The 24,377-nt window shown below is 42.1% G+C and overlaps 1 protein-coding gene across 3 annotated transcripts in view; it reads left to right on the top strand.

Moving 5' to 3' along the window:
* LOC141362822 (butyrophilin subfamily 1 member A1-like) overlaps positions 1 to 24,377 on the top strand; it is a 128,855-nt gene that overhangs the window by 55,909 nt on the left and 48,569 nt on the right. For all 3 annotated transcript variants that reach the window (XM_073865074.1, XM_073865075.1, XM_073865073.1), the window contains exon 5: positions 3,256 to 3,363. In XM_073865074.1, coding sequence (XP_073721175.1) covers positions 3,256 to 3,363 — 108 coding nt within the window. The remainder of the gene's footprint in view (positions 1 to 3,255; positions 3,364 to 24,377) is intronic.

Below are 24,377 nucleotides of genomic sequence, written 5' to 3'. Positions count from 1 at the left end.
TCATTTTATGATGCTGTTATGTTAAGTCTAATATTCAAATCATATGCGGAATAATGTGTGCATCTCTGAATAACTGTAAGAATACAGTTCCTTTGAAAATAATTTTTTCAACGTTTTAGAAATAATAATGTTGTGAAAATATTTATTGCCATATGAGACGTTTATTGCCGTTGAATACTCTCGTCTATAATGTGGAAATCATATATACGTAGGACATATAATGTGGTATACTTCAAAGTTACACTGCTAATTTTTATTTATGATAAATAAACTTTTGCAAATCTGCTGATTTGATCCATTAATTTCCTGACCACCAGGCTATTTTAAACATCATTAATCCACACTTACCAGTCTATCAAATAATATCTAAAGTATATTGTTTTGTGAAAAAAAAGATGATTTGTTATATTGTTTTTGCGCTTTTCCGCAGGAAGTGTCAATCACACGATATTTTTATAGTCAAAAGCAGCGGTCAGCAGCTGCAGCGCACTGCAAACGGAGTGTGAAAGCACAAAGCGGCTGCTTGACAAATCTAACCGCATACATACAGCAATAAACACATCAAAGGCCAACAGGCTATGCCATTTGTTGAGGGGTCGCTCACTGATCCCCGTATTTTTGTAAATCCTAGACATATTGGACCTGCCGAACGGGTTGAGCACTTTTATATACTGTGTTGAGCAGAAAGGCTGCACAGTTTGACCAGCGGGAATCGGCCGCACATCAGGCTGCCAGATTGTGTTGCTAACTCGCAATGTGTATAACTATTATCAGACCGGCGTTCACAGCCTCAAAACACTGCCAGTCCACCGTGAAAAGTCCCGACTATCCCGATTGCCACTACGCTACTTGAATGCGAAGGCACGAAAGGCAGCCACAGGACAGTGGGAGGTGAACTACCAAACAGATGTCAGCGTCTGATAATGCAAACAATTTGATGAGAGGATCAAACAACGCTGTAGTTCTGTAGTCACCTACAGACACGTAAAAATCTCCATAAATACTAATATTTCTCTGTTTATGGTTCGGTCAGCGAATATAACAGTCTCAATCAGCCCTGCTGCCGCCATGTTTTCCACGTGAGAGGCCAGGCAATGGGAGTTGTTGGCCCCGCCTTGACGCAGAGATTCACAGGGCGGGGGCGTGGTCAACTCGGAATGCATTTTCAATTGAATTTTGCTACATCCGTTGCGCGCTAAGTAAATGAAAATGCAATCCCAAGTTTCCCACCCGTAAATGTAAATGCATTTAGGGGAAATTTCATTTAAACGATCATTTTGCTACAGTTTTTGCTTGACTATGTAAAGCACATCTAATCAATCTAGCTAATACATTTCCAATTTAATTTTGCTACATCCATTGCACGCTGTGTAAATGAAAATGCAATCCCAAGTTTCCCACCCGTAAATGTAAATGAATTTAGGGAAATTTACATTTAAATGATAATTTCGCTACAGTTTTTGCTTGACAATGTAAATCACATTATATCAGTTCGGGTAATACATTTCCATTTTAATTTTGCAACTTCTAAAGCATTAAAATATGTATTTAAAACAGGGCTGTAGAAAATGGAAAATGTAAATTAAAGTATTACATTTTCATTTCTATTTTGCACCAAGGATTGCACATACATGCATGGAAAATGTAAACTTAAATACAGAAATGCATTGTCATTTTACATATTGCATTGTCATATTGCATATTACATTCTAAATTGAATTTAGCTACCCATATGCTTCCATCCAATATGACCATCCCACACCTGAAACACCACAAATTCATGTTAAACATTATAATTTATGAAAGTTTAAAGATTTCAGTCAACACAAACAGAGAAAAATAACTCCTGTTTATCAGAATGATGGGAGGAGCTTCACACTTCAGGTATGAGATCATAAGTGAAAGTTAAATTAAACAAGTTACTGCTTGATCCCACAAACTCTCATGATCAGAATTTATTAAGCCGCTGTAGACGATTGTGAACAAATTTGTTTGTATTTGTTTTTGAAAATGTGTTTGTTTTTATTTCGTCATGTTTTTGATAAGTTGTGTTTTGGAGTGATGGAGTTCATTTGTGTGACTCTGATGATTTTTATTGGAATCACAGATTCAACAGCAGGTAAATATTCACACATTATAACTATAATATTAACTTTTTGTGGTTAAAACTGTTTACAAGCCCATTGTTACAAACAATGACTATTCATTATTTTGCATGAATGGTTTCTTTAATTTTAACATGATAAAACCACACAACACCTCTCTGACAGCAGATTTCAGACCTGTTTTCTGTCTCTTACAGATCAGTTTGCTGTTGTTGGACCTGCAGCTTCTCTACTCGCTATAGCCAGTGAAGATGTGATTCTGCCCTGTTCTCTCAAACCCAACATCAGTGCTGTAAACATGAGAGTCGAGTGGTTTAGACTTGATCTCAAAGACTCAGTAGTTCATCTCTATGAAGATCATGAAGACAAAAACACAAATCAGCTTCAGTCGTACAGAGGAAGAACTGAAGTGTTTAAAGATGAACTACAGAAAGGAAACACATCACTCAAACTATCAAGAGTTCAGATCTCTGATGAAGGACTTTATAAATGTTTAATTCAGTCCAAAACCAACTATGATGACATCACTGTTGATCTCAGAGTTGAAGGTGAGCTAACAACAGATAATTAATATTGAACGAGTTTTATTTTTCTTGTAAGTGATGTTCAGTATTGGTTTTAGTGCTTGTATGTTGTCATAATCCCAACAAGCCAAAAGAAAAACAAGTTTATAAAATAATCACTAATATTCAATAATCACTAAATTAATGTTTTTTCATTGTTGTTGTGTGCAGCTGTAGGAAGTCCTCCACTCATCACTGTAGATGGATTTGATGGTTCTGGTGGACTTCATCTTCAGTGTGAATCTAAAGGTTGGTACCCTGAACCTGAACTTGTGTGGCTGGACAGTGAAGGAGTCACTTTGACATCTGAAACTACAGACAAACAGAGAGAGACAGATGGATTCAGAGTAAAACAAATGATTACTGTTTATAACAGAGACAGTAAATATCACTGTAGAGTCAGAACGAGACGTCACATGATGGAAACTCAGATTATTACATAAAGTAAGTACAGTACACACACACTCATTCTAGTTATGGTGTTTATTTTGTCATATGATGATTTGATGCAGAATAATACATGAAAACATTAATAATTCAAGTGAATATAATCAATGATATTAGATAAAGAGAGTTTTGTTTTACAGGTAAAATGTTTAACTCTTGGAGGTCATCAGTGATCTTGATTTCTGTTGTATCTGTGCTCAGTATGATCGCTGGATTACTGATCGCTGTGTTCATCTATAGACACAGAGGTAACATTCATGTTTGTTTTGCTATATTTATTATAATGTATTATATATAGTGTAGCAGAGTAAGGAAGGTTATCTGCTCATTAGGTCACGTGATGGTGAATCATTATATAAAGGCATGTATTTGGTTACCTGGCTATGCGTCATCCTTGTCACCGCCCTCTTGTGGGACCTCATTCATGTTTTCTCCAGGTATGTGCGTTAGCAGCGTGTAACCTTCCGGCAAACTTTATGTGCGTTTGTTTACGTTACTTTGTTTAACACTACAGGATAATTTGACTACTGTTGTTGGCGTGGGCTGTCTGCTATCCCAGGTATGTGCGCTCTATTTGTTGGACTATGGGAACTGGTGTACTGAAACTTACATGCTGCACCATTTCAGCGTGCTTTGGCGTCTGGTTTGTGAACAGGAACAACGTTCATTCTAGCGAACTAGTCAATTTCTAACCTTTTAAAATAATAATATCCTGTTATATGCTCGGCAGGTTGATCTGGTCTTCCGACCACTTTCTGGGGAATGAGAGGGTTATTTTCGAGGGTTTGACTGCGCTGCTGTTTTGCCTTTGAACTGTATGGGTCACTTTTGAATCCGATTTTAGGCAACGGGGCTTCACTCGGTATGCCGGTATTTATGTCAGCGACTTTATGTTTATTCACATGAACTTCTTGTGTCCGTGGTTCACTGATAAGTCGCTTAGTTAATGTGGGTTTAGTGTTTTACTACATTTATTTTTTTTGTGTGTAATTGAGAGTTTTTTTTTATTATTATTTTGTTTGTTTTCTTTGTTTTTCTTTGGTCCTGTTTGGAAGTCTGCTGTGTATTAGCCTGGGCCTAACTATTATAGTCTGATGTTACGGCCCAGTTTTCCTGTAAACCTTTAATGCCTGCCTGTGCATCAGTCTGGGCCTAACTATTATCATCTGATGTTACTGCCCAGTTTTCCTGTAAACCTTTAATGCCTGCCTGTGCATCAGTCTGGGCCTAACTATTATCATCTGATGTTACTGCCCAGTTTTCCTGTAAACCTTTAATGCCTGCCTGTGCATCAGTCTGGGCCTAACTATTATCATCTGATGTTACTGCCCAGTTTCCATGTAAATCATTAACGCCTGCTTGTGTATTAGTCTGGGCCTAACTATTATAAATTGAGGTTATTGCCCAGTTTCCCTGTAAACCTGTAATGCCTGCATGTGTATCAGTCTGGGCCTAACTATTATAAGTTGAGGTTATTGCCCAGTTTTCCCTGTAAATCTCTAATGCCTGCATCAGTGGTGTAGTCTACGTGATACGCAGGTATACGCCGTATACCCACTAGAAATTGTCAAGGATTTCCGTATACCCACTAAAAATAGCTTGAGGATGCGTAACAGCATGGTTTTCTGACATTTCAAACTTTTAGTCATAATTCAGATGTAAAGCACTGACCAGTAGCATGCTACACTTGCTATTTTAGCGGGTTGAACTGCATATATATATATTAGGCTATATATTTGGTGTGTTTGAATTCCTGCCGAACTGCGCGATCCGATTCGCGTATGAAATCAAATTACCATAGCGGCGCGAAAGTGACTGGGGAGCAGACTGGTGTGGCACCAGAAGAACCCACATGCGAGTGACAGCAAAGTACCGCGAGAGCGATTGCATTTATCACATGGAGAAATCTGCTTTGAATCGCTCTCGCGGTACTTTGACATCACCAAAGGGTCTGCGTAGCGCCAAATGAAGTCGAACCTGCAGTGTAGCTGCTCACGCGACACTGTAAACAAACCATGTGAAGTGAACGAGCTGCTGCAATATAAAATCCGGAGAGTTAACAACGCACATGTGAGTAAACAATATTTAAATCATCAGTCCAGTTTATTACTTTATCTGGAGGTAAGGCTCCAAATGCAATAAAATAAGCCCGTAATTATATCCTGATGTTTTTAACTTTCAGCATGTTTGTGTGGCGATGCCTAACTAAGGATTTGTACCAACTACGCCACCCGGGGGCTACTCCCGGGACCGCCCTCAATTTAACAGCACACAGGTTCGTCACGACTGGGTCAGGTATCAGACAAGAGTTGAGTCAATCAGAAAAACTTTATTTAAAATGTATTCAATTTTATTCACAGTATCAAATAGTAAAAATGGAAAATAAGACAGACAAACAACACTTCAGGGTGGGAGAAGGCCTGACGTTCTTTGAGCAGAAAGCACACAGCACTCACACGTGCACACACGCACCACAGCACACTACAGCACGGCACACCTCACTGTGAACACAGCACTGCAACCAAGTAAGGAGCCCACCACCTTAAAGGAACAATCTGCTGATACGGCCAACCCACTCCTGAAGAGAAAGCAAAACAACAAATAAGTAACCTTTAAAAGACACAATAAAAAGGGACATCACCTCTAACAATCTGGGTTCTTGTCATGTAATCAACTGCCCAAAAGTTATCACTGTAGGTGCCGCGTCCGGTCACCCCAGCTACCAAACAGGCAATAGGCAGGAAGCCAGTAAACTGGTTACAAAGTCAATGAAATCTACAGAGAGAGAACACCTCACAGGTCATCCAAAAATAATTAGAAAATCCTTAACTTGCTTAATACAAAAAAAACAAAAGCTGTAGCTCAAGACTGAAAACAATAAAGACATAAAGGCCAAAATAATTCTAAATAATAATAAATATCATTATAGATAAAAAACAATAATCAAACTAAGTAAAGAATGATGCTAATAAGAATAAATGACAACAGAAATAGAGATAATACAAAAAATAAACTAATAAATCAGAACCAAAGGAATTCAGAGTAGAATAATGCTAGTGACAGTCAGATAATGACTACTCTGTCACACGCCGATTTTGAATCAGTTACTCACGCTACAATTGGATAAGCACCACGCCCCAAATCCAGACCACGGTCCAGCTGATCCTGCGAAGTACTGCAATGCTGCAACAGTAAACTATTAGCACATGAGCAGCGCAATGTTAATCAGCTGGTATAACCCAGCAACGCCGCAAACAGCGCAAACCAGCAGCAGCACAGAGCGCCACCCGTCAGAAATGTAAATTAGAATGCCCAGCTGACCCAAGCGAAGCAGACAATGCAGAGCGAAGCAGGCAAAGCAGAGCGATGCAGGCAAAGCAGAGCACAGATGACGTAGCGCGAAATCCCTTCAGTAGAGTTAGTACAGCCCAGATGATGACGTAGCGCAAAGCGGCTGCAGTTGAAAGCAGAAGGTAAAGCCAGCAGTGTAAGCGATGCACGTAGCGCAAGAAAGCCACGCAGCCAGCAGCAAGCCCACTACAGCAACCCACTGTAACGTCCCTTGCACATTGACCCACACCTTAAATAGGAAAATAACGCACTTTACTCAATCAATCATTACAGCCTTTATAACATTAGGAGTAAAGTCACCACATACCTGTATTGGAACTCACGAAGCACAGATGGAGACGTGTAATGTAAACGTCTCCATTCACGCAGCGATTGACGGGTTTCCCGAAAAGCTCCTCAGTCCACCCTTAAGTCAATGAATTTCATAAAGCCCAGTGCAATACACCATAAACATTGCAAATCATTCACTGAAAGCAGCCCTTACCTTACTACCATTCGTACACAAAAACCCGGAAGTACGGCGGCTCGCTCGCTGATGGAACAAACGCACCCGCATAACGTGAACTGAAACGCTTTTATAGGCAGATACATGGTCATCAACAACACACGCATCAGCTGGCCAGATGACGTCAGGGGATAGAAAACCGTACTGCTACATTCTACCCCCCCATTCGTCATCGTCGTCCCGACGATGAAACAATCAAGACTCTAATTCCAAGGCCTAAACCACGCCATAACTGCATTAGTCCCACAGGCTGGAGCATCTGGAGCGCTTACACCTCCAGCTCCTACCGTTCGTGGCAAATGGTGCACATTAGAATGTTGCCCTGCCCCTACTCGTCCTGTCCGACGTGGAACTACACCTGGTGGGTTAGAAGTTTCCCGAGAGGGGGAAGCCACTACAGGTACCAACTCAACATTGGCTACTTCTGTAGGTGCTGGAGGATCGTTGGCCTGCACTATTCCAGCTGGTTCTGGCCTTGCCGTATTTCCGCTCTGAGCTAACGGTACAACCTCAGAAACCACATATGCCAAGTCCCCATCTTCAGGCTCTATCTCAGTCTCCAAGTGCACAGGTGAATCAACTGAACTTTCAGAAAGGTCATCTGATACCACCTCCCCTTGGGCTCGAAGTTTCAATGCCGACTGATGAACCTGTCGGACTTGAGTCAGATTGTTTACTGGAGCTACTGTATACACAGAACCACCAGGTGGAGGGGCTTTAACCACCTGATATACTGTGGAGCTCCAAAGGTCATGAATCTTATGCCTACCTCGAACCCCAAAGTCTCTCAAATAGACAAACTGGCCCTCCCCTAACGGCAGCTCTTTTACCCGTTGATCATGCCCTGCTTTACGCCGGCTTGCTGCAGCCTGCAGCCGCTCTCGGGCGCCATCAACCGCCACCTGCAACTGTGCCTGATGCTCCTCAATCCACTTGTGGACTCTACCTGGCACCGGCTCTTGTACTTGCCCGAGCAAAAAGTCTATGGGCAACCTTGGTTCTTGCCCAAACATCAAAAAGAAGGGCGACTCACCAGTAGCCTGGTGGGGAGTGGTGTTATAGCAGAACACCACCTGTGCCAGGCAAGATGCCCAATCTCTCTTACGGTCAGTGGGCAAGGTCTGCAGCAAATTGTGTAAAGTCCGATTGAACCTCTCACACTGGCCGTTACCAGCCGGATGGTATGGAGTGCTGCGCGACCTTCCTACCTCATACAGGCTACACAACTGTTGAATCAAAGTGGACTCAAAATTGCGGCCCTGGTCGGAATGAATCCGCCCAGGAACCCCAAACTTGAAGAACCACTCCTCCACCAAGACCCTAGCCACAGTGCTCGCCTGCTGATCCCAGGTGGGAATTGCCACTGTAAACTTACTGAACACGTCAGTCATCACAAGCACATTTTCTTGTCCAGCCTGGGATGGCTCCAACACCGTAAAATCAATAGCTACAATTTCGTTTGGACGAGAGGCCAGTAAATGCCCCATGTAGCTTCGAGGGATTGGTGCCACATCTTTAGCTTGTTGACACCGCTCGCACTCCTGAACCCACTGTGCCACGTCTGCGGACATGCCCGGCCAGTAACAGCGTTGCCGTACCAGTTCTAAGGTACGTTCGACACCTTGGTGTCCATGCTGCTGGTGTAAAGAAGTTAACACCTCTGGCTGTAAAGCAATTGGCACAACAACCTGAAGCACTGACTCCCCTCCATCTGGCCGGAAAGCTCTTCGATATAATAGGCCCTCTTGCTCTACCAACCGGTCCCATTGTCGGAGGAGCGTGATTACTGGCTTAGCCAAAGTCCGTCGCTCCTGCGGGCCTGGGCGCTGCCCTTGCCGCCAAAATCGCAAGGCTTCCCCTACCACCGAGTCTGTCTGCTGTAAGGTGCTGATATCAAGCACTGAGCGACTAGGCCAAGCCTGCATTGCATGCACAGTGGTAACTTCCCCTGGCGTTACCCTTACTGCTCGCCTCAGCAGCTCGGGTACCACAGCACCTAACTGCCCACTATCATCAGCCCCCAGCTGCACAGTAGTTAATCGTGACAGCGCATCGGCATTCTGGTTGGTTCTACCCGCTCTGTACTGAATCACAAAATCAAAGGCGGCTAACTCAGCAGCCCACCTTTGCTCGGTAGCACCCAACTTAGCTGTAGCACGATGACTTAATGGATTGTTATCAGTACGTACAACACACTTATGCCCCAACAGGTACTCACGAAACTTCTCAGCCATGGCCCACTTAAGGGCCAAGAATTCAAGCCTCATGGAACTATAAGTGGCCGTATTCCGTTCCGCAGGTCGAAGACCACGGCTAGCATACGCGATGGGTCTAACCTTCCCTTCGACTTCCTGTGACAGCACAGCTCCAAGCCCTGCATAACTGGCATCGACCTCCAATATGAAAGGACGAGTAAAATCCGCATATGCCAACACTGGCGCCGTGGTAAGCTTCCGCTTTAAAGTTTGAAAGGAGTCCTCACATTGGGGAGACCATACCGCTGCCAACTCTAGACTGCGCTTACCTACCTTACCTCTTGTTAACTCTGCCACTATTTGATGTAACGGGGCTGCCAATTTCGCAAATCCCTCGACAAAACGCCTATAGTAGCTAGCAAATCCCAGGAAGGTCCTCAGCTCGGCCACTGTCCTAGGACATGGCCACTGAGCTACAGCCTCAACTTTACCTGGGTCTGTTGCCACTCCGGAAGAAGAAATTACATGCCCCAAGTATGTTACCCTCTCCTGAAAGAATGCACATTTTTCCAGCTTAACCTTCAGGCCTTCGGCCCTCAAGCGACCCAACACCATCCTTAACCGCTCTAGATGCTGTTGTATGGACGATGAAAACACAATGATATCGTCTAGATACAGCAAAACAGACTGGTGCCGCTGGTCACCGAAGAGCCGCTCCATCAGGCGCTGGAACGTACTTGGGGCATTACACAACCCAAATGGCATACGATTCCATTCAAACAAACCGAATGGCGTGCAAAAGGCAGTTTTGGGACGGTCGGATTCAGAGACGGGAACTTGGTTATACCCACTGGCTAGATCTAAAGTAGAAAACCAGTGGGCACCAGTCAATGAATCCAACGTCTCCTCAATCCGAGGTAACGGAAACGCATCCTTGCGCGTTTTAGAATTAAGCTGACGGTAGTCTACGCACATGCGTAAACTACCGTCCTTCTTCTTAACTAACACAATCGGGGAGGCGTATGGGCTGCAGCTCTCCCGGATAATCTGTGTATCTAGCAACTGACTAATGTGAGTCTTAACCACTTCGTACTCTGATGGTGGGATACGTCGGTACCTCTGCCGAACTGAAGTGTCATCGGTCAGGGGGATCTCGTGGGAAAGCAGGTTGGTACAACCCAGGTCTCCTTCATGTGTCGAAAACACACTTTGATACTCCCGAAGGAGAGCCCTAACCTGATTTTGTTCCTCAACTGGCAGTCCTCCAAACTCAAGTGACGCTATCTGCCCTAACATATCTGATGCATCACAAGAGGCCACCTGAGCGGTCATGGTTGAGACCTCCGTTAACCCATTTGGCAACCCCACGAAATATACTTCCCTCAACGTACCTATAACTGTAGTGGGATACAGTACTACATCAACGGTACCGACATTTACGACCGGGACCGAAACAGTACCCCCGCTCACCTGTACTAATGAGGGTGAAGCCAACAGTCCTGCAGGCAAACCAGTCTCAGTAGGCTCAAACAACACGGTCTTACCTGCAAGCAAGGAGGAACAGGTAGCTGTGACAAATGTCAAGGTGCCGCCTGAAATGCGACACACCTTGTGCCCCCTTACTTTTACATTATTCCCGCGATCAGCGGCACGAACAGCTTGTTGACAATTCTGAAATACCTGAATCATGTTCACATCCTCAGCCAAACTTGGCAACTCAAATAACGTGGATCCATGACGACCGAACAGTTCCCGGTAGCAGCGGCTAAGAACATTCATGCCTAGAATACCAGGCACGTCCGGGCCACTGCCCGGAGGATCACGGACCACCAATACTCCACAATTAGGAATTGTACTACCGCACAGCTCGATATCTAATTCAAGATACCCAATATACGGAATTTCCAATCCATTTGCTGCTCGGAGCTGCAGCCAGTGACATGATTGCAGACGACCCTGGCCCCATGGCTCAAACATCAACCGGAAACATGTTTCCGTGATGGTCGACACCATGGAACCAGTGTCAACCAAACAGGGCACTGAAACCCCCCCAATATTTACAACAAGGCGTGGACATGAGGACACTAGTCGGGAACCCGTCTCATTACCATGAACAATACGAGAGCCACGCGCACTCCCTACCGAGCTGTGGCTCAGCAGCTCGGTAGGAACTAGTTTTCCGGACGGTTAGGGCCAGGCAAGGACCTTGGTTCACCGGCCGAAGGAGCAACAACCGGGCCTGGCGGAGCACGAAGCGGACGACGCTCCCCATCGCACTCCCGTGCAAAATGACCCGGTTGTTGACACCGTCGACAGATTAATTGAGTTGGACGAGGTGCACGACCATGGGAAAAGGTAGTTTGATTCCGGGCGATAGTCTGGGTAAGCAAATCTAACTGCTGTTGCTGCCTATGCAGCATTTCTCGTAGCTCACTTAACTCAGATGTACGATTTCTCTGGGCCCAACCCATCTCTGGACTTCCCCGGACCTCATACTGGATTCCACTCACCAGGGGGACTGACTGACTTCTACCCCTAACACCCCCTGGTAATCCCTCTCTTTCCCAACGGATCGCTTCTCCTCGAACCTCTAGCAACGTTACAGTGGGCTGACGTCGTATCAATTGTTTTAATTCTCTACGAAGTGCATTATCTGACACGCATTCGACAAATTGATCCCTTACAATTACATCACCATTTAAAACTTCACATGGCGACTGGTTTTTTACTTTTTCAAAAAGACCTAACAACGCCAAGGAGAACTCCAACAATGTTTCTCCCTCGCGCTGTCGCCGAGAGAAAAATGCTTCCTGCAGTGCAATGTACGACTCTGCACAACCATACACTTCACGCAAAGCTGCAATAATTTTGTCTGGATCACTTTTATCTGCACTAGAACGGTATTTTATCTCGTTTCGGGCCTCTCCTTCAAGGTGATCATAAAGGAAAAAGGCTTGCTCTTCTGATGTCATATTACGAACTCTCATACACGCTCGGGCCTCCTCAAGCCACTCATCAAGATTGACACCAGATCTGCCATTAAAATTTGGGCAGCGTCGGTCTCTCGGAATAAATACAAAACGTTCGACTGTACTGGCACCCACATCAGCCGACCGCGGTGTAGATGGGCGTGCTGCACTACCAGATGGTGCTGCACTACCAGATGGTGCGACAGGATCGGGCCGCTCAACCGCCGCACGCTCCTGTCGCAGCCTCTCATTATCAAGTTGTAATTGGGCAACTAAGTCCCGCATCTCCTGTAATTCGTTTTCCATGGCGTGTTACAAAAGTACTCACCCAATCACTGCTCTGTCACCAGCATGCTGAAAAAGAAAGAAGGGAAAAGGAAAAACTCTCCTCAAAGTCTGAATCTGATAACCAGTCGAATACCCTGCCGATCATACGCCAAATGTGGCGATGCCTAACTAAGGATTTGTACCAACTACGCCACCCGGGGGCTACTCCCGGGACCGCCCTCAATTTAACAGCACACAGGTTCGTCACGACTGGGTCAGGTATCAGACAAGAGTTGAGTCAATCAGAAAAACTTTATTTAAAATGTATTCAATTTTATTCACAGTATCAAATAGTAAAAATGGAAAATAAGACAGACAAACAACACTTCAGGGTGGGAGAAGGCCTGACGTTCTTTGAGCAGAAAGCACACAGCACTCACACGTGCACACACGCACCACAGCACACTACAGCACGGCACACCTCACTGTGAACACAGCACTGCAACCAAGTAAGGAGCCCACCACCTTAAAGGAACAATCTGCTGATACGGCCAACCCACTCCTGAAGAGAAAGCAAAACAACAAATAAGTAACCTTTAAAAGACACAATAAAAAGGGACATCACCTCTAACAATCTGGGTTCTTGTCATGTAATCAACTGCCCAAAAGTTATCACTGTAGGTGCCGCGTCCGGTCACCCCAGCTACCAAACAGGCAATAGGCAGGAAGCCAGTAAACTGGTTACAAAGTCAATGAAATCTACAGAGAGAGAACACCTCACAGGTCATCCAAAAATAATTAGAAAATCCTTAACTTGCTTAATACAAAAAAAACAAAAGCTGTAGCTCAAGACTGAAAACAATAAAGACATAAAGGCCAAAATAATTCTAAATAATAATAAATATCATTATAGATAAAAAACAATAATCAAACTAAGTAAAGAATGATGCTAATAAGAATAAATGACAACAGAAATAGAGATAATACAAAAAATAAACTAATAAATCAGAACCAAAGGAATTCAGAGTAGAATAATGCTAGTGACAGTCAGATAATGACTACTCTGTCACACGCCGATTTTGAATCAGTTACTCACGCTACAATTGGATAAGCACCACGCCCCAAATCCAGACCACGGTCCAGCTGATCCTGCGAAGTACTGCAATGCTGCAACAGTAAACTATTAGCACATGAGCAGCGCAATGTTAATCAGCTGGTATAACCCAGCAACGCCGCAAACAGCGCAAACCAGCAGCAGCACAGAGCGCCACCCGTCAGAAATGTAAATTAGAATGCCCAGCTGACCCAAGCGAAGCAGACAATGCAGAGCGAAGCAGGCAAAGCAGAGCGATGCAGGCAAAGCAGAGCACAGATGACGTAGCGCGAAATCCCTTCAGTAGAGTTAGTACAGCCCAGATGATGACGTAGCGCAAAGCGGCTGCAGTTGAAAGCAGAAGGTAAAGCCAGCAGTGTAAGCGATGCACGTAGCGCAAGAAAGCCACGCAGCCAGCAGCAAGCCCACTACAGCAACCCACTGTAACGTCCCTTGCACATTGACCCACACCTTAAATAGGAAAATAACGCACTTTACTCAATCAATCATTACAGCCTTTATAACATTAGGAGTAAAGTCACCACATACCTGTATTGGAACTCACGAAGCACAGATGGAGACGTGTAATGTAAACGTCTCCATTCACGCAGCGATTGACGGGTTTCCCGAAAAGCTCCTCAGTCCACCCTTAAGTCAATGAATTTCATAAAGCCCAGTGCAATACACCATAAACATTGCAAATCATTCACTGAAAGCAGCCCTTACCTTACTACCATTCGTACACAAAAACCCGGAAGTACGGCGGCTCGCTCGCTGATGGAACAAACGCACCCGCATAACGTGAACTGAAACGCTTTTATAGGCAGATACATGGTCATCAACAACACACGCATCAGCTGGCCAGATGACGTCAGGGGATAGAAAACCGTACTGCTACATTTGCTTGTGCTTCAGTGTTAAACTTCCCTTCTCTGTGTTCATTTATATATCTACGTTCAAGATGTATATGATCTTAAACTTTTGTGAGGAAAATCATGTCTGCGTTGATGTTCAGTTCAGACTTGCAAATTAAAGATAATTTTCTTCACTTTGGTTTGGGTGTCTAATATTAGGCTACATGATGGTCTTGTAATAATAATTAAGTAAAAGCCTATTTTCATTTTTAGACACTGCTTGTATTATATGCATAAAATAAGCTTTTATTTCAATGAGTATGCAAATTAGAGTTAATTCATGGTCATCTTAAATGTGTATTAATTAAAAACATTTACACCATTAAATTACACATGAATAGCTATTGAAAGAGTGGATATTTTTTCTCCTTCAATGCATGTGTTAGCCACGGATTGAAGATTGTAAACAGTTTATTTAATTTTAATTAACAGTTGAGTAACTTTTGGCCCTGAGTTAGATGTTGATTAACACTAAACCAGTCTAAAAATCCATCCAGTTTTCCCAGCTGTAAACCCATTGACTGTTAAAGTCTTTTTTTCTTATAATAAACTGACATGTTGATAACACATTCAGTTTATGTGTTTATGAGTACACTTTCAGAATGCTCTCGATTACATGAAGATCCATACTGTATGCATCTGTAAGTGTGGTGGTGCTTATGGGGTGTCACTCTGGGACGAGTGAGCATAAGGGTGAGAGGGAAAAATCACAGTATACTCACTACAAAAATCTAGACTACACCACTGGCCTGCATGTGTATTAGTCTGGGCCTAACTGTTATAAATTGAGGTTATTGCCCAGTTTCCCTGTAAACCTGTAATGCCTGCATGTGTATCAGTCTGGGCCTAACTATTATAAGTTGAGGTTATTGCCCAGTTTTCCCTGTAAATCTCTAAGGCCTGCATGTGTATCAGTCTGGGCCTAACTATTATAAGTTGAGGTTATTGCCCAGTTTTCCCTGTAAATCTCTAATGCCTGCATGTGTATCAGTCTGGGCCTTACTATTACTACCCTATAAGGCTTGTGTCTCTTATTGGTAAATTATAACCTCCACGTGTGTATCAGAGCTGGCTTGATGATTTCTGTAAGTACTACTATAGGTGAGTTTACTGTCAGTTTGACCTCAGGGGTTTGTGCTATCAAGTCCGCTGGTGGCGTTTGACTCACAGCATACGTAAAGGTACTGCCTCTTTTGAACGTGGGCTATTTAATTTTCTTTTCCATTTGTATCAGTGTTTAGAAGTTTTTGTTGTTTTTGTTTTGTGATTTATATTTAATATTGGTTTATGTTGTGTAACTAATTGTGGGTTTGTTTTCTTTGTATTTTGGTTTGTAGATTTTTTTTTTTTTTTTTTGACGATTGTGTGGGGTGGGTCATTCTTTTGGATGGGAGGAGATAATTTTGTATTTTTTTTTAGTGACTTTTTACACTGTGTGCTGTGCTGAATCTATACCTTTCACACGTGTGCCGTGTGTGTGCGTGGTGTTGGGGTGATTCCATGTGTAACCGGGGGTTGTTATCTCCTCTTGTTTGAGTTGAGACCCAGCCAATGTTAAGTGTTTTGTATGTGTTGTGCTGATTTTATAAGTGACTGAAGACCAGTGTTTGATACTCTTTTTAGTTAACATAAAATAAAGGTATATTTTTCATTATTCTCGTGCCCTTGTCTCTTGCTCACTCCTAAGGTAACGAACCTGTGTCCTTCTTGGACTGTTCCCCCGGTATATTTGGGGGGGGGCGTAGTCGAAAGCTGTGCCCTTTTTTGGGCCTTGTTGGTATTTCATAATCTTCCAATAGAGAAATTATATTTCAACCTGACCGCTCTGCTACAATAGTGTGACTTAAGGTTAGTTAGATATAAAGAAATGTTGGTAACACTTTACAATAAGGGTGCACTAATAATCATGAATTCACGCTTAACTAATGCACAGATAATACTGAATTAATGTATTACTAATGATTATCTAAGCTATTCATTAGCTATTCATTAATGATTGCCTCATTAGCAACTAATGAAGAGTCTGTCTGATTAATATATTAGTTCATATATGAATTGTTATTAATTAAATATGTAATTGTGGATTAATTCAAACATCACTTCTTTTATGAACTAATAGTGTTAATTAATTTGTTAATTACCACAATGAGCCAAAGCCTTATATTTCAACTTCCAGATAATACAGGTAAACTAATATGCATTAATATATTATTAATTACAGCATTAGTAGTGTGTTAATTAATACTATTACTAAATAATTAGTTAATAATGATGTGCCTCAACAAGTAAAGTCACAACATAATGATATATTTGCAAACCATTACCTTATGATTAATTAATAATGAAAGACCATCACTAGAGTTTATAAAAGCTATTTATTAAACACTGTTTCCAAAAACACATTTCCATAACACACTACATTTAAACACAACATTAAAACATTTTAAAAAATAATATAAAATGAAATAATATACAAATAATACAAAAAGAAGACAGATCAAAATTAGTCAACACGTTCAGATACCTCACAGTTATCCGTATTAATCTGGCCTCTATCCATTTTTTACACTATCCAGAGAGAGCAACACGTGCATTCACTTCATCGTCTCATTCATCTAATGTTTAATGGCGGGTTGGGAAAACAACTTCATACGTGCATACCGCCCCCTACTGTATTGGGTGCACGGCATGAGGGCGCTTATAAACTATACGGGGCTCCCGATACAATAGGTGGCAGTATGCACCTATAAAGTTGTTTCACAACCCGCCATTAAACATTAGATGAAGAAGACGGTGATGTGAAAAATAAATAAAACGGATGTGAAGGCACGTGTTGCTCTGGGGATAGTGTTGTATTAGAGATAAAAACAATTTATATAAATACTGTTCTGTTTTTGACACAAACCGATCGTTTGTTAGGACATCGATGTGTCGCCACGAGCCGCAGGGTTTAATTTGAATTTGTCTGTGCATGTTTTTTTGTCTATCAGAGTTTGTTACCATTCACTTGTACGACTGACAGACTGAAACGGTTGGACATTTGTGTTATGTATTAGCACGGGTGCCAGATTAACACAGATATCTGTGAGGTATCTGAACGTGTTGTCTAATTTTGATCAGTGTTCTTTTTGTATTATTTTTATATTATTTCATTTTATATTATTTTTTTTTTTTAATGTTTTAATGTTGTGTTTAAATGTAGTGTGTTATGGAAATGTGTTTTTGGAAACCAGTGTTTAATAAATAGCTTTTATAAACTCTAGTGATGGTCTTTCATTATTAATTAATCATAAGGTAATGGTTTGCAAATATATCATTATGTTGTGACTTTACTTGTTGAGGATTTTACACGGAAGATTAAGCACTTGGAACTCAAAGAGGTGAGATTGCATCTTCACGGCATTACATTAAGCGAATATGTTCGATCCAAAAGAATACCGAGAGGTCTACGTATACAAAAGGCACCTACATTGGGCCGGACGGATGACGAGTTCTGCACGAAATGGTGCGAAATTATGAATAAAGCCTCTCTTGATCTGATGGTGCTCATCATTGAATATACACAGAAGGAACTGGCTAAGACACAGATGGAGATTGGAGAGATTAGAACGAAGATCCAGGCATCTATGGAACCACTGGCCTTTGGTACATTGGAGGAGGAATTGAGAAAAACTACAGAGAAATATAAAGATGAAACACACAAGATAAAACTTAGGAAATTACGGAGAGACACCATGGATTATCGAGATGGCAAGGTCTACCCCTGGCGTCTCCAAGCCGCTACATCTGGTATGAAGCAGAAGAAACAGGTACATTTTGGCAGTACACGATCATACACTTCTGGCTCTAGCTCTGAATACCCCTCTGATTCCGATCCCGATTTTTTACGGGAGGAAGATACAGAACTGGAAGAGACTGCTCCAATTCGGAGAAGTTACCGTACAAGACAAAAAGGAAGACCAGAAGGGGACAACGAGGTAAAGGGCAGAGGAAGAAGAAAGGGGCGGAAGACACAACTGTGAGACAGGATGATTCCCCTAATAACCCACAACAACTGGTGTTCAATCTCTCCGATGTACAACTATCCTCAACAGAGTTACGTGTTTTGAACAAAGGTTTATCGTATGTCCCGCCGACTCATACAGATCCCTTTATGCTTAGGGTAGAAATGTTTAAATTTTATAGATCTATTAAGTTGAAATATTTCTTCCACAAGGACAATACACTTACAGAGGCCCCGACGTACGAATACACACGCACTTTAAAACCTAGAAGCGTTTTCTGCCCTCCAGTAAATAATGCTGCCATCACTACCTTCTGCAACCTCGTCGACGAGGATATTGAGAATATGATGTCAGAAACTAAAAGGAAAGATTATGGCATTTATGAACAGAGAACATTGGTTTCACTTGCTAAAAAACACGAGGTTATTTGGAAACCAGCGGATAAAGGTGGTGGGATAGTACTCATGGATCGACAGAAATATACATCAGAAATACGTAAACAACTTGCGAATGGAGATTGTTATGAAGTTTTGGAACGTAATCCGACTGGGGAGTTCAAGCAGGAAATTGACAATTTTTTGCTTAATGCATATGAGAAGGGATACATTAGTCAGACCGAGCAGAAATTTCTGTGCAACAACCATCCGACTACACCATGCATATATGTGTTACCTAAAGTTCATAAAACCTTGGAGAACCCACCGGGACGTCCGATTGTAGCATGCAATGACAGCCTTTTGGAACCCATGTCGGTATACATAGATCGGATTTTAAGACCATTAGTCGTGACGTTACCTTCCTACCTCAGAGACACCGGGGACTTCATTGAACAATTGTCCAAGTTACATATTGAGAACACGACTCAGAACATCTTCCTTGCTACGATGGATGTGGTGTCACTGTATACAAACATTCCACATGAGAAAGGTATGATTGCCATTGAATACTTTTTGAATTTACGGACGGATAAAAACCCTCCTACCACTTTCCTTATGGATATGATTTCCATTTTGTTGTATAAAAATTTTTTTCTCTTTGGAGATAAGTACTATTTACAAAAACAAGGGGCAGCCATGGGATCAAGATTTTCACCGGATTATGCTTGCCTATTTATGGGATATCTAGAGGAGAGATATGTGTGGAATAATAATCCATTCTATGATAACATTGTGATGTGGAAAAGATATGTGGATGATGTGTTTTGTGTATTTGAAGGGAGTGTTGAATTGTTTAATGAGTTTCTGGTACATTTGAATAATATGATTGAAACAATCAAATTCAGTGCGGTTTGGGATGCTAGATCTGTCTCTTTCCTTGACACTAGAGTATTCAGAGAGGGTGATAAGTTCGTCACCACCTTGTATACTAAACCTACCGACAAAAACAGCATTTTACATGCTTCGAGTGCGCATCCTACGTATTTGAAAAGAGGGCTTCCATATACGCAGTTTTTGAGAATCAAACGTATCTGCACTAACGAGTCTGACTTTAATACAGAAATTAGGAAGATGTACAAACAATTTAGTTTGAGAGGGTATCCATCTACCTGGCTTGAAGAAGCTTTGAATAGGGTTAATAATAATGAGATCATCCCTAAGAGAACGAAAAATGCCCCATTGATCTGCACTACAACTTATACACGACAGAGTCATCACATCAAAGAATCTATACGTAAACATTGGCATGTACTGAGGAGTGACCCGATAGGACGTAATTTGTTTGCTGAATTACCCCTATTTTCTCATTATAGAGCTAGAAATATTAGGGACATGTTGGTTAAAGCTGATAGTCATATAATGCAGAACTCGAAGGAAGGACGTTTAAGAAATATTAGTGGGTTCTTTCCCTGTCGCACATGCGCGGCATGTAGGAATAATACCAAGAAAGCTACATCTTTCACTTGTTCGGTCACGGATCAGACATATAAAATTAAACAATTTACGACTTGCTTAACATCGAACGTGGTATATTTAATCACATGTCCGTGCCGAAAACAATACGTAGGGAAAACGAATAGAGCCATAAAAACACGTATCATTGAACATAACAGTGCGATCAGACGAAAGGATGAAAAATCTCCGATCGCTAAACATTTTTCTGACGCAAAACATCCTTTATCCTCCCTGAGTTTTATAATTATTGAACATGTTAAACCCGCACGCAGGGGAGGGGATCTAGAAAGAAAACTGCTCCAAAGGGAATGTTTTTGGATCTCCACCTTAAGAACAGTGCACCCGGGCGGTTTAAATGAAGAATTAAATTTATCTTGTTTCTTGTGAACCATTCTGGTTTTGTGAGGATATTTTGGGAAACAGAGGTGTATCTGGTGTTTTTGAGAATTGTTTCGTTCACAGCATAGACTATAATGGGTGTACATAGAGTCTTAATGTAGGTCCTTTGATATTAATCTCTAGGTCATGCATAAAATATATGATATTATATAACACTGCTGAATATATGGCGATATGGATATGTATATATATAGATATATATATATTTTTTTTTTAATATATATATATTTCTTGTGTTTGTGTATATATATATATTTTGTTTTTTATATAATTTTTTTATATAATTTGTTGTCTGATAATTCGGGGTAATATATGACTTTATATGTTTAGTGTATCTTCATATTTGTGTGTCCATACATGATTTTCACGATTAATCAGGTTGCTTTGGAATGGAAATTGAAGAAGTATAGTGGAATTCAAAAGTTTCAAATGGAAGTTCTGGGATTTACCATTATAGACACTCTTAAGAAGCAAAATTGGGTATGTATTGTCTGAGTAGCGGATACGTAGATATATAAGTGACGTCACAGAGTCAGGTGAACTAATTACATTGATGATGGGCTAAGCCCGAAACGTTTGTATCTTAGCATCTTTGGCCATTAGAGTTTTTTCGGCATTTAATAAATGTTTCACATTAGTAGGATTTCTGTGTGCGGACTTTTCTTCTTTACTTTGATCTATATTTTGGAGTTACGCACCGGAGTTACCTTTGTATTGGACTAGAGGCGCGGACGCCATCCCTTCACACGTTTACTTGTTGAGGCACATCATTATTAACTCATTATTTAGTAATAGTATTAATTAACACACTACTAATGCTGTAATTAATAATATATTAATGCATATTAGTTTACCTGTATTATCTGGAAGTTTATTGTGGTAATTAACAAATTAATTAACACTATTAGTTCATAAAAGAAGTGATGTTTGAATTAATTCACAATTACATATTTAATTAATAACAATTCATATATGAACTAATATATTAATCAGACAGAATCTTCATTAATTGCTAATGAGGCAATCATTAATAAATAGCTAATGAATAGCTTAGATAATCATTAGTAATACATTAATTCAGTGTTATCTGTGCATTAGTTAAGCGTGAATTCATGATTATTAGTGCACCCTTATTGTAAAGTGTTACCGAAATGTTGTTTTTGTCAGCATTGAACATCTCATCAGTAAGTGGAGTTCAGTGTGAAGTTTTTCAGGTTTATTTCATCTTCAACTGAACACTCAGTGATTTGAGATTTCACTTCTCTTAAAAGTCAAAAGTTTATATTTTTGTGATCTGTGGTGTGTGTTGTAAACTGAACTGCAGACATTATCCTGTAAAGACATCACAGTGTCAAGCGGGCAAATCAAATTCAAAACAGAAAGTAATCTTTATAAAAAATGTTTGTAGTTGTTATTCCTGTGTATTTTTTCTTTTTAGGACTGCAGAGAGAGGACCAGAGACTTAAGAGAAAGGACCAGAGACTAAACAATGGTAATTTTTCTGTTGGATATTTATGTTATTAATTTATTGTTAATATAAAAACAGTTTTGATCAATTATGTATTTAAAGAATGAACACATTATAATCACGTGTATTAAAAATATTACATTTTATTTGGCAGTTATCCAGACACATAAGCATTTAGCTTATTATTTTTATAACATAACATAACAATAACATTGGTGTTTCCATGTGTTTTATGTCTATATTTAAAAACTGTGTTAAACATATTTACAGTGTAGAGTAATAAATGTGTGTGAATTACACTTAACATGAAGTTTAATCAATGACACAAGACTGAAGACAAGAATCACTGCCCAGTGTGAACTTCAAGCTGTATTGTAATTGTATGAATTATATAAAGTTATAAAGAGTATTTCTAACAGTCTTGATGTTCACAATAAGACAAACATCATGATTTAAAGCTGTTTGCTGTCTTAGTGTCATGGTTCTGCCATCTTGTCCTTTGTTTTATCTAGTCTTGTGGCAGAATCATGACAGACCCATGTTTTGTGTGGGTTCACGTGGTCTTAGTATTGGTTTACTAGACCTCGTGTTCCCTGTGTCTTGTCTCTTTTACCCTGCTCCCTTGTCATCCTCTCTTCATTATTGTTTGATTCATGTCACCTGTTCCCCTCTTGATTTGCTCCCCTATTTAATCCTCTTGTATTCATTGTCCTGTGCTTGTGCATTGTTTCCCATTCATGTGAGTACTCTGTTAAGCAGTCAAGTCTAGTGTTATATATTAAGTGCTTTGTCTAGTTTATTGTTAAGTGTATCCAGTTTAGTGTCATAGTTTAGTCCTGTGTCCTGTCTAGTTTAGTGTTCACAAAGTATCCAGTTTATGTTGTTTTGCCCCCTCGTGGGTTTTGTTTTTGGTTTTGTCATTTAATAAAAGTATTTTGTTAAGTACCTACCGTCTGCACTTGGGTTCATCCACCACCACCATAACAGAATGCACAAGCCACAACAGAACCCAGCAGACAACCTGTGTCGTCCCGCCAGGCGGCAGTCGGCTGACCTAGAACTGTGGTGGCAGTCCACTGCCGCCGACATGAAAATGGGCAAGGCCCCATTTCCTCCCCAGCTAGAGAGGACCCTGAGGGTGTATGCCCAGGATGTTGAAGCGAGGAGGGTTTTGTTGCCAGAGACCCTCCTCAACTCCTACTTCATTGCGGGCCTCAACGTCCCTCCTCCCTTGCCTGAACGAGAGGGGCTGATCCGCCGCCCGTTCCGTGAGGTTGTGGACCAGTTGTGTCGGGAGGAGCTTCCCACCAGGGCATCACCATCTGCCCCTCTGCCAACCATTCCGGAGGGCCGCGCCATCTGTGTGGTGACATTTGGAGGACCCGGCTCTCACCACTCCAGCTCTCGAAGGCTCTTCCCAGCCTGCCGACCTCCGGGGGAAGCGCGAGAGGAGGTGTCAGCGTCCGAGGGGTCCTCCACAGATCTTGCCACTTCCACCACGGCGCCCATCCCACCTGCTCCATTCACCGCACCACGTCCACGCAAGAAGAGGAGGAGGAGAGGGGTTGTGGACCCTCAGCCTCAGCCTGCGCAGCCACTGCTGCAGCCCCTGCCGTCTGCGCAGCCACTGCTGCAGCCCCTGCCTTCTGCGCAGCCACTACTGCAGCCCCTGCCGTCTGCGCAGCCAACCGCAGCGCCCCCTGACACGGTCCCTGTCTCGTCTCCGCTGCCGGACGCAGCGCCCCATGTGACGGTCCCTTTCTCGTCTCCGCTGCCGGCCGCAGCGCCCCCTGTCTCACCGGCTCCTTCTGTGGCTTCCTCCCCTGCCACTGTCTCCATGTCCTCCCTTGACTCTCTCCCCTACACTGTGAGTCCTGGCTCGCCCCCATCTGCTCCCTTGTCTACCCCTACCACACCCTGGAACCCTACCTTGCCTCCTTTTGTACCCCTTAACCAGTCTGCATCCCCAACCAAGCCTGTTCCCTCCAAGATCCCCACCAAGCCTGCCCGGACTCCTCGTCCCAAGCCCTCCACTACCCAAGACCCCTTGCCCACCCAGCTCCACCCTACCTGGACTTCCTCACATGAACTCTGTTTTGCCTCCGCCCCCCCTCCCTTGTTTGTTGTTTTTATTGTGTCACCCCAACTCCTTTGTAGGAGTTGGGGTGACACTGCCCCTGTGTTTATTTGTCATGTTTTCTTGGT

Source organism: Misgurnus anguillicaudatus, unplaced genomic scaffold, assembly GCF_027580225.2.
Source record: "Misgurnus anguillicaudatus unplaced genomic scaffold, ASM2758022v2 HiC_scaffold_29, whole genome shotgun sequence".
NCBI lineage: Eukaryota > Metazoa > Chordata > Actinopteri > Cypriniformes > Cobitidae > Misgurnus > Misgurnus anguillicaudatus.
Note: the sequence above shows the minus strand (reverse complement) of the source record. Positions and strands in the feature narration are given on the sequence as shown.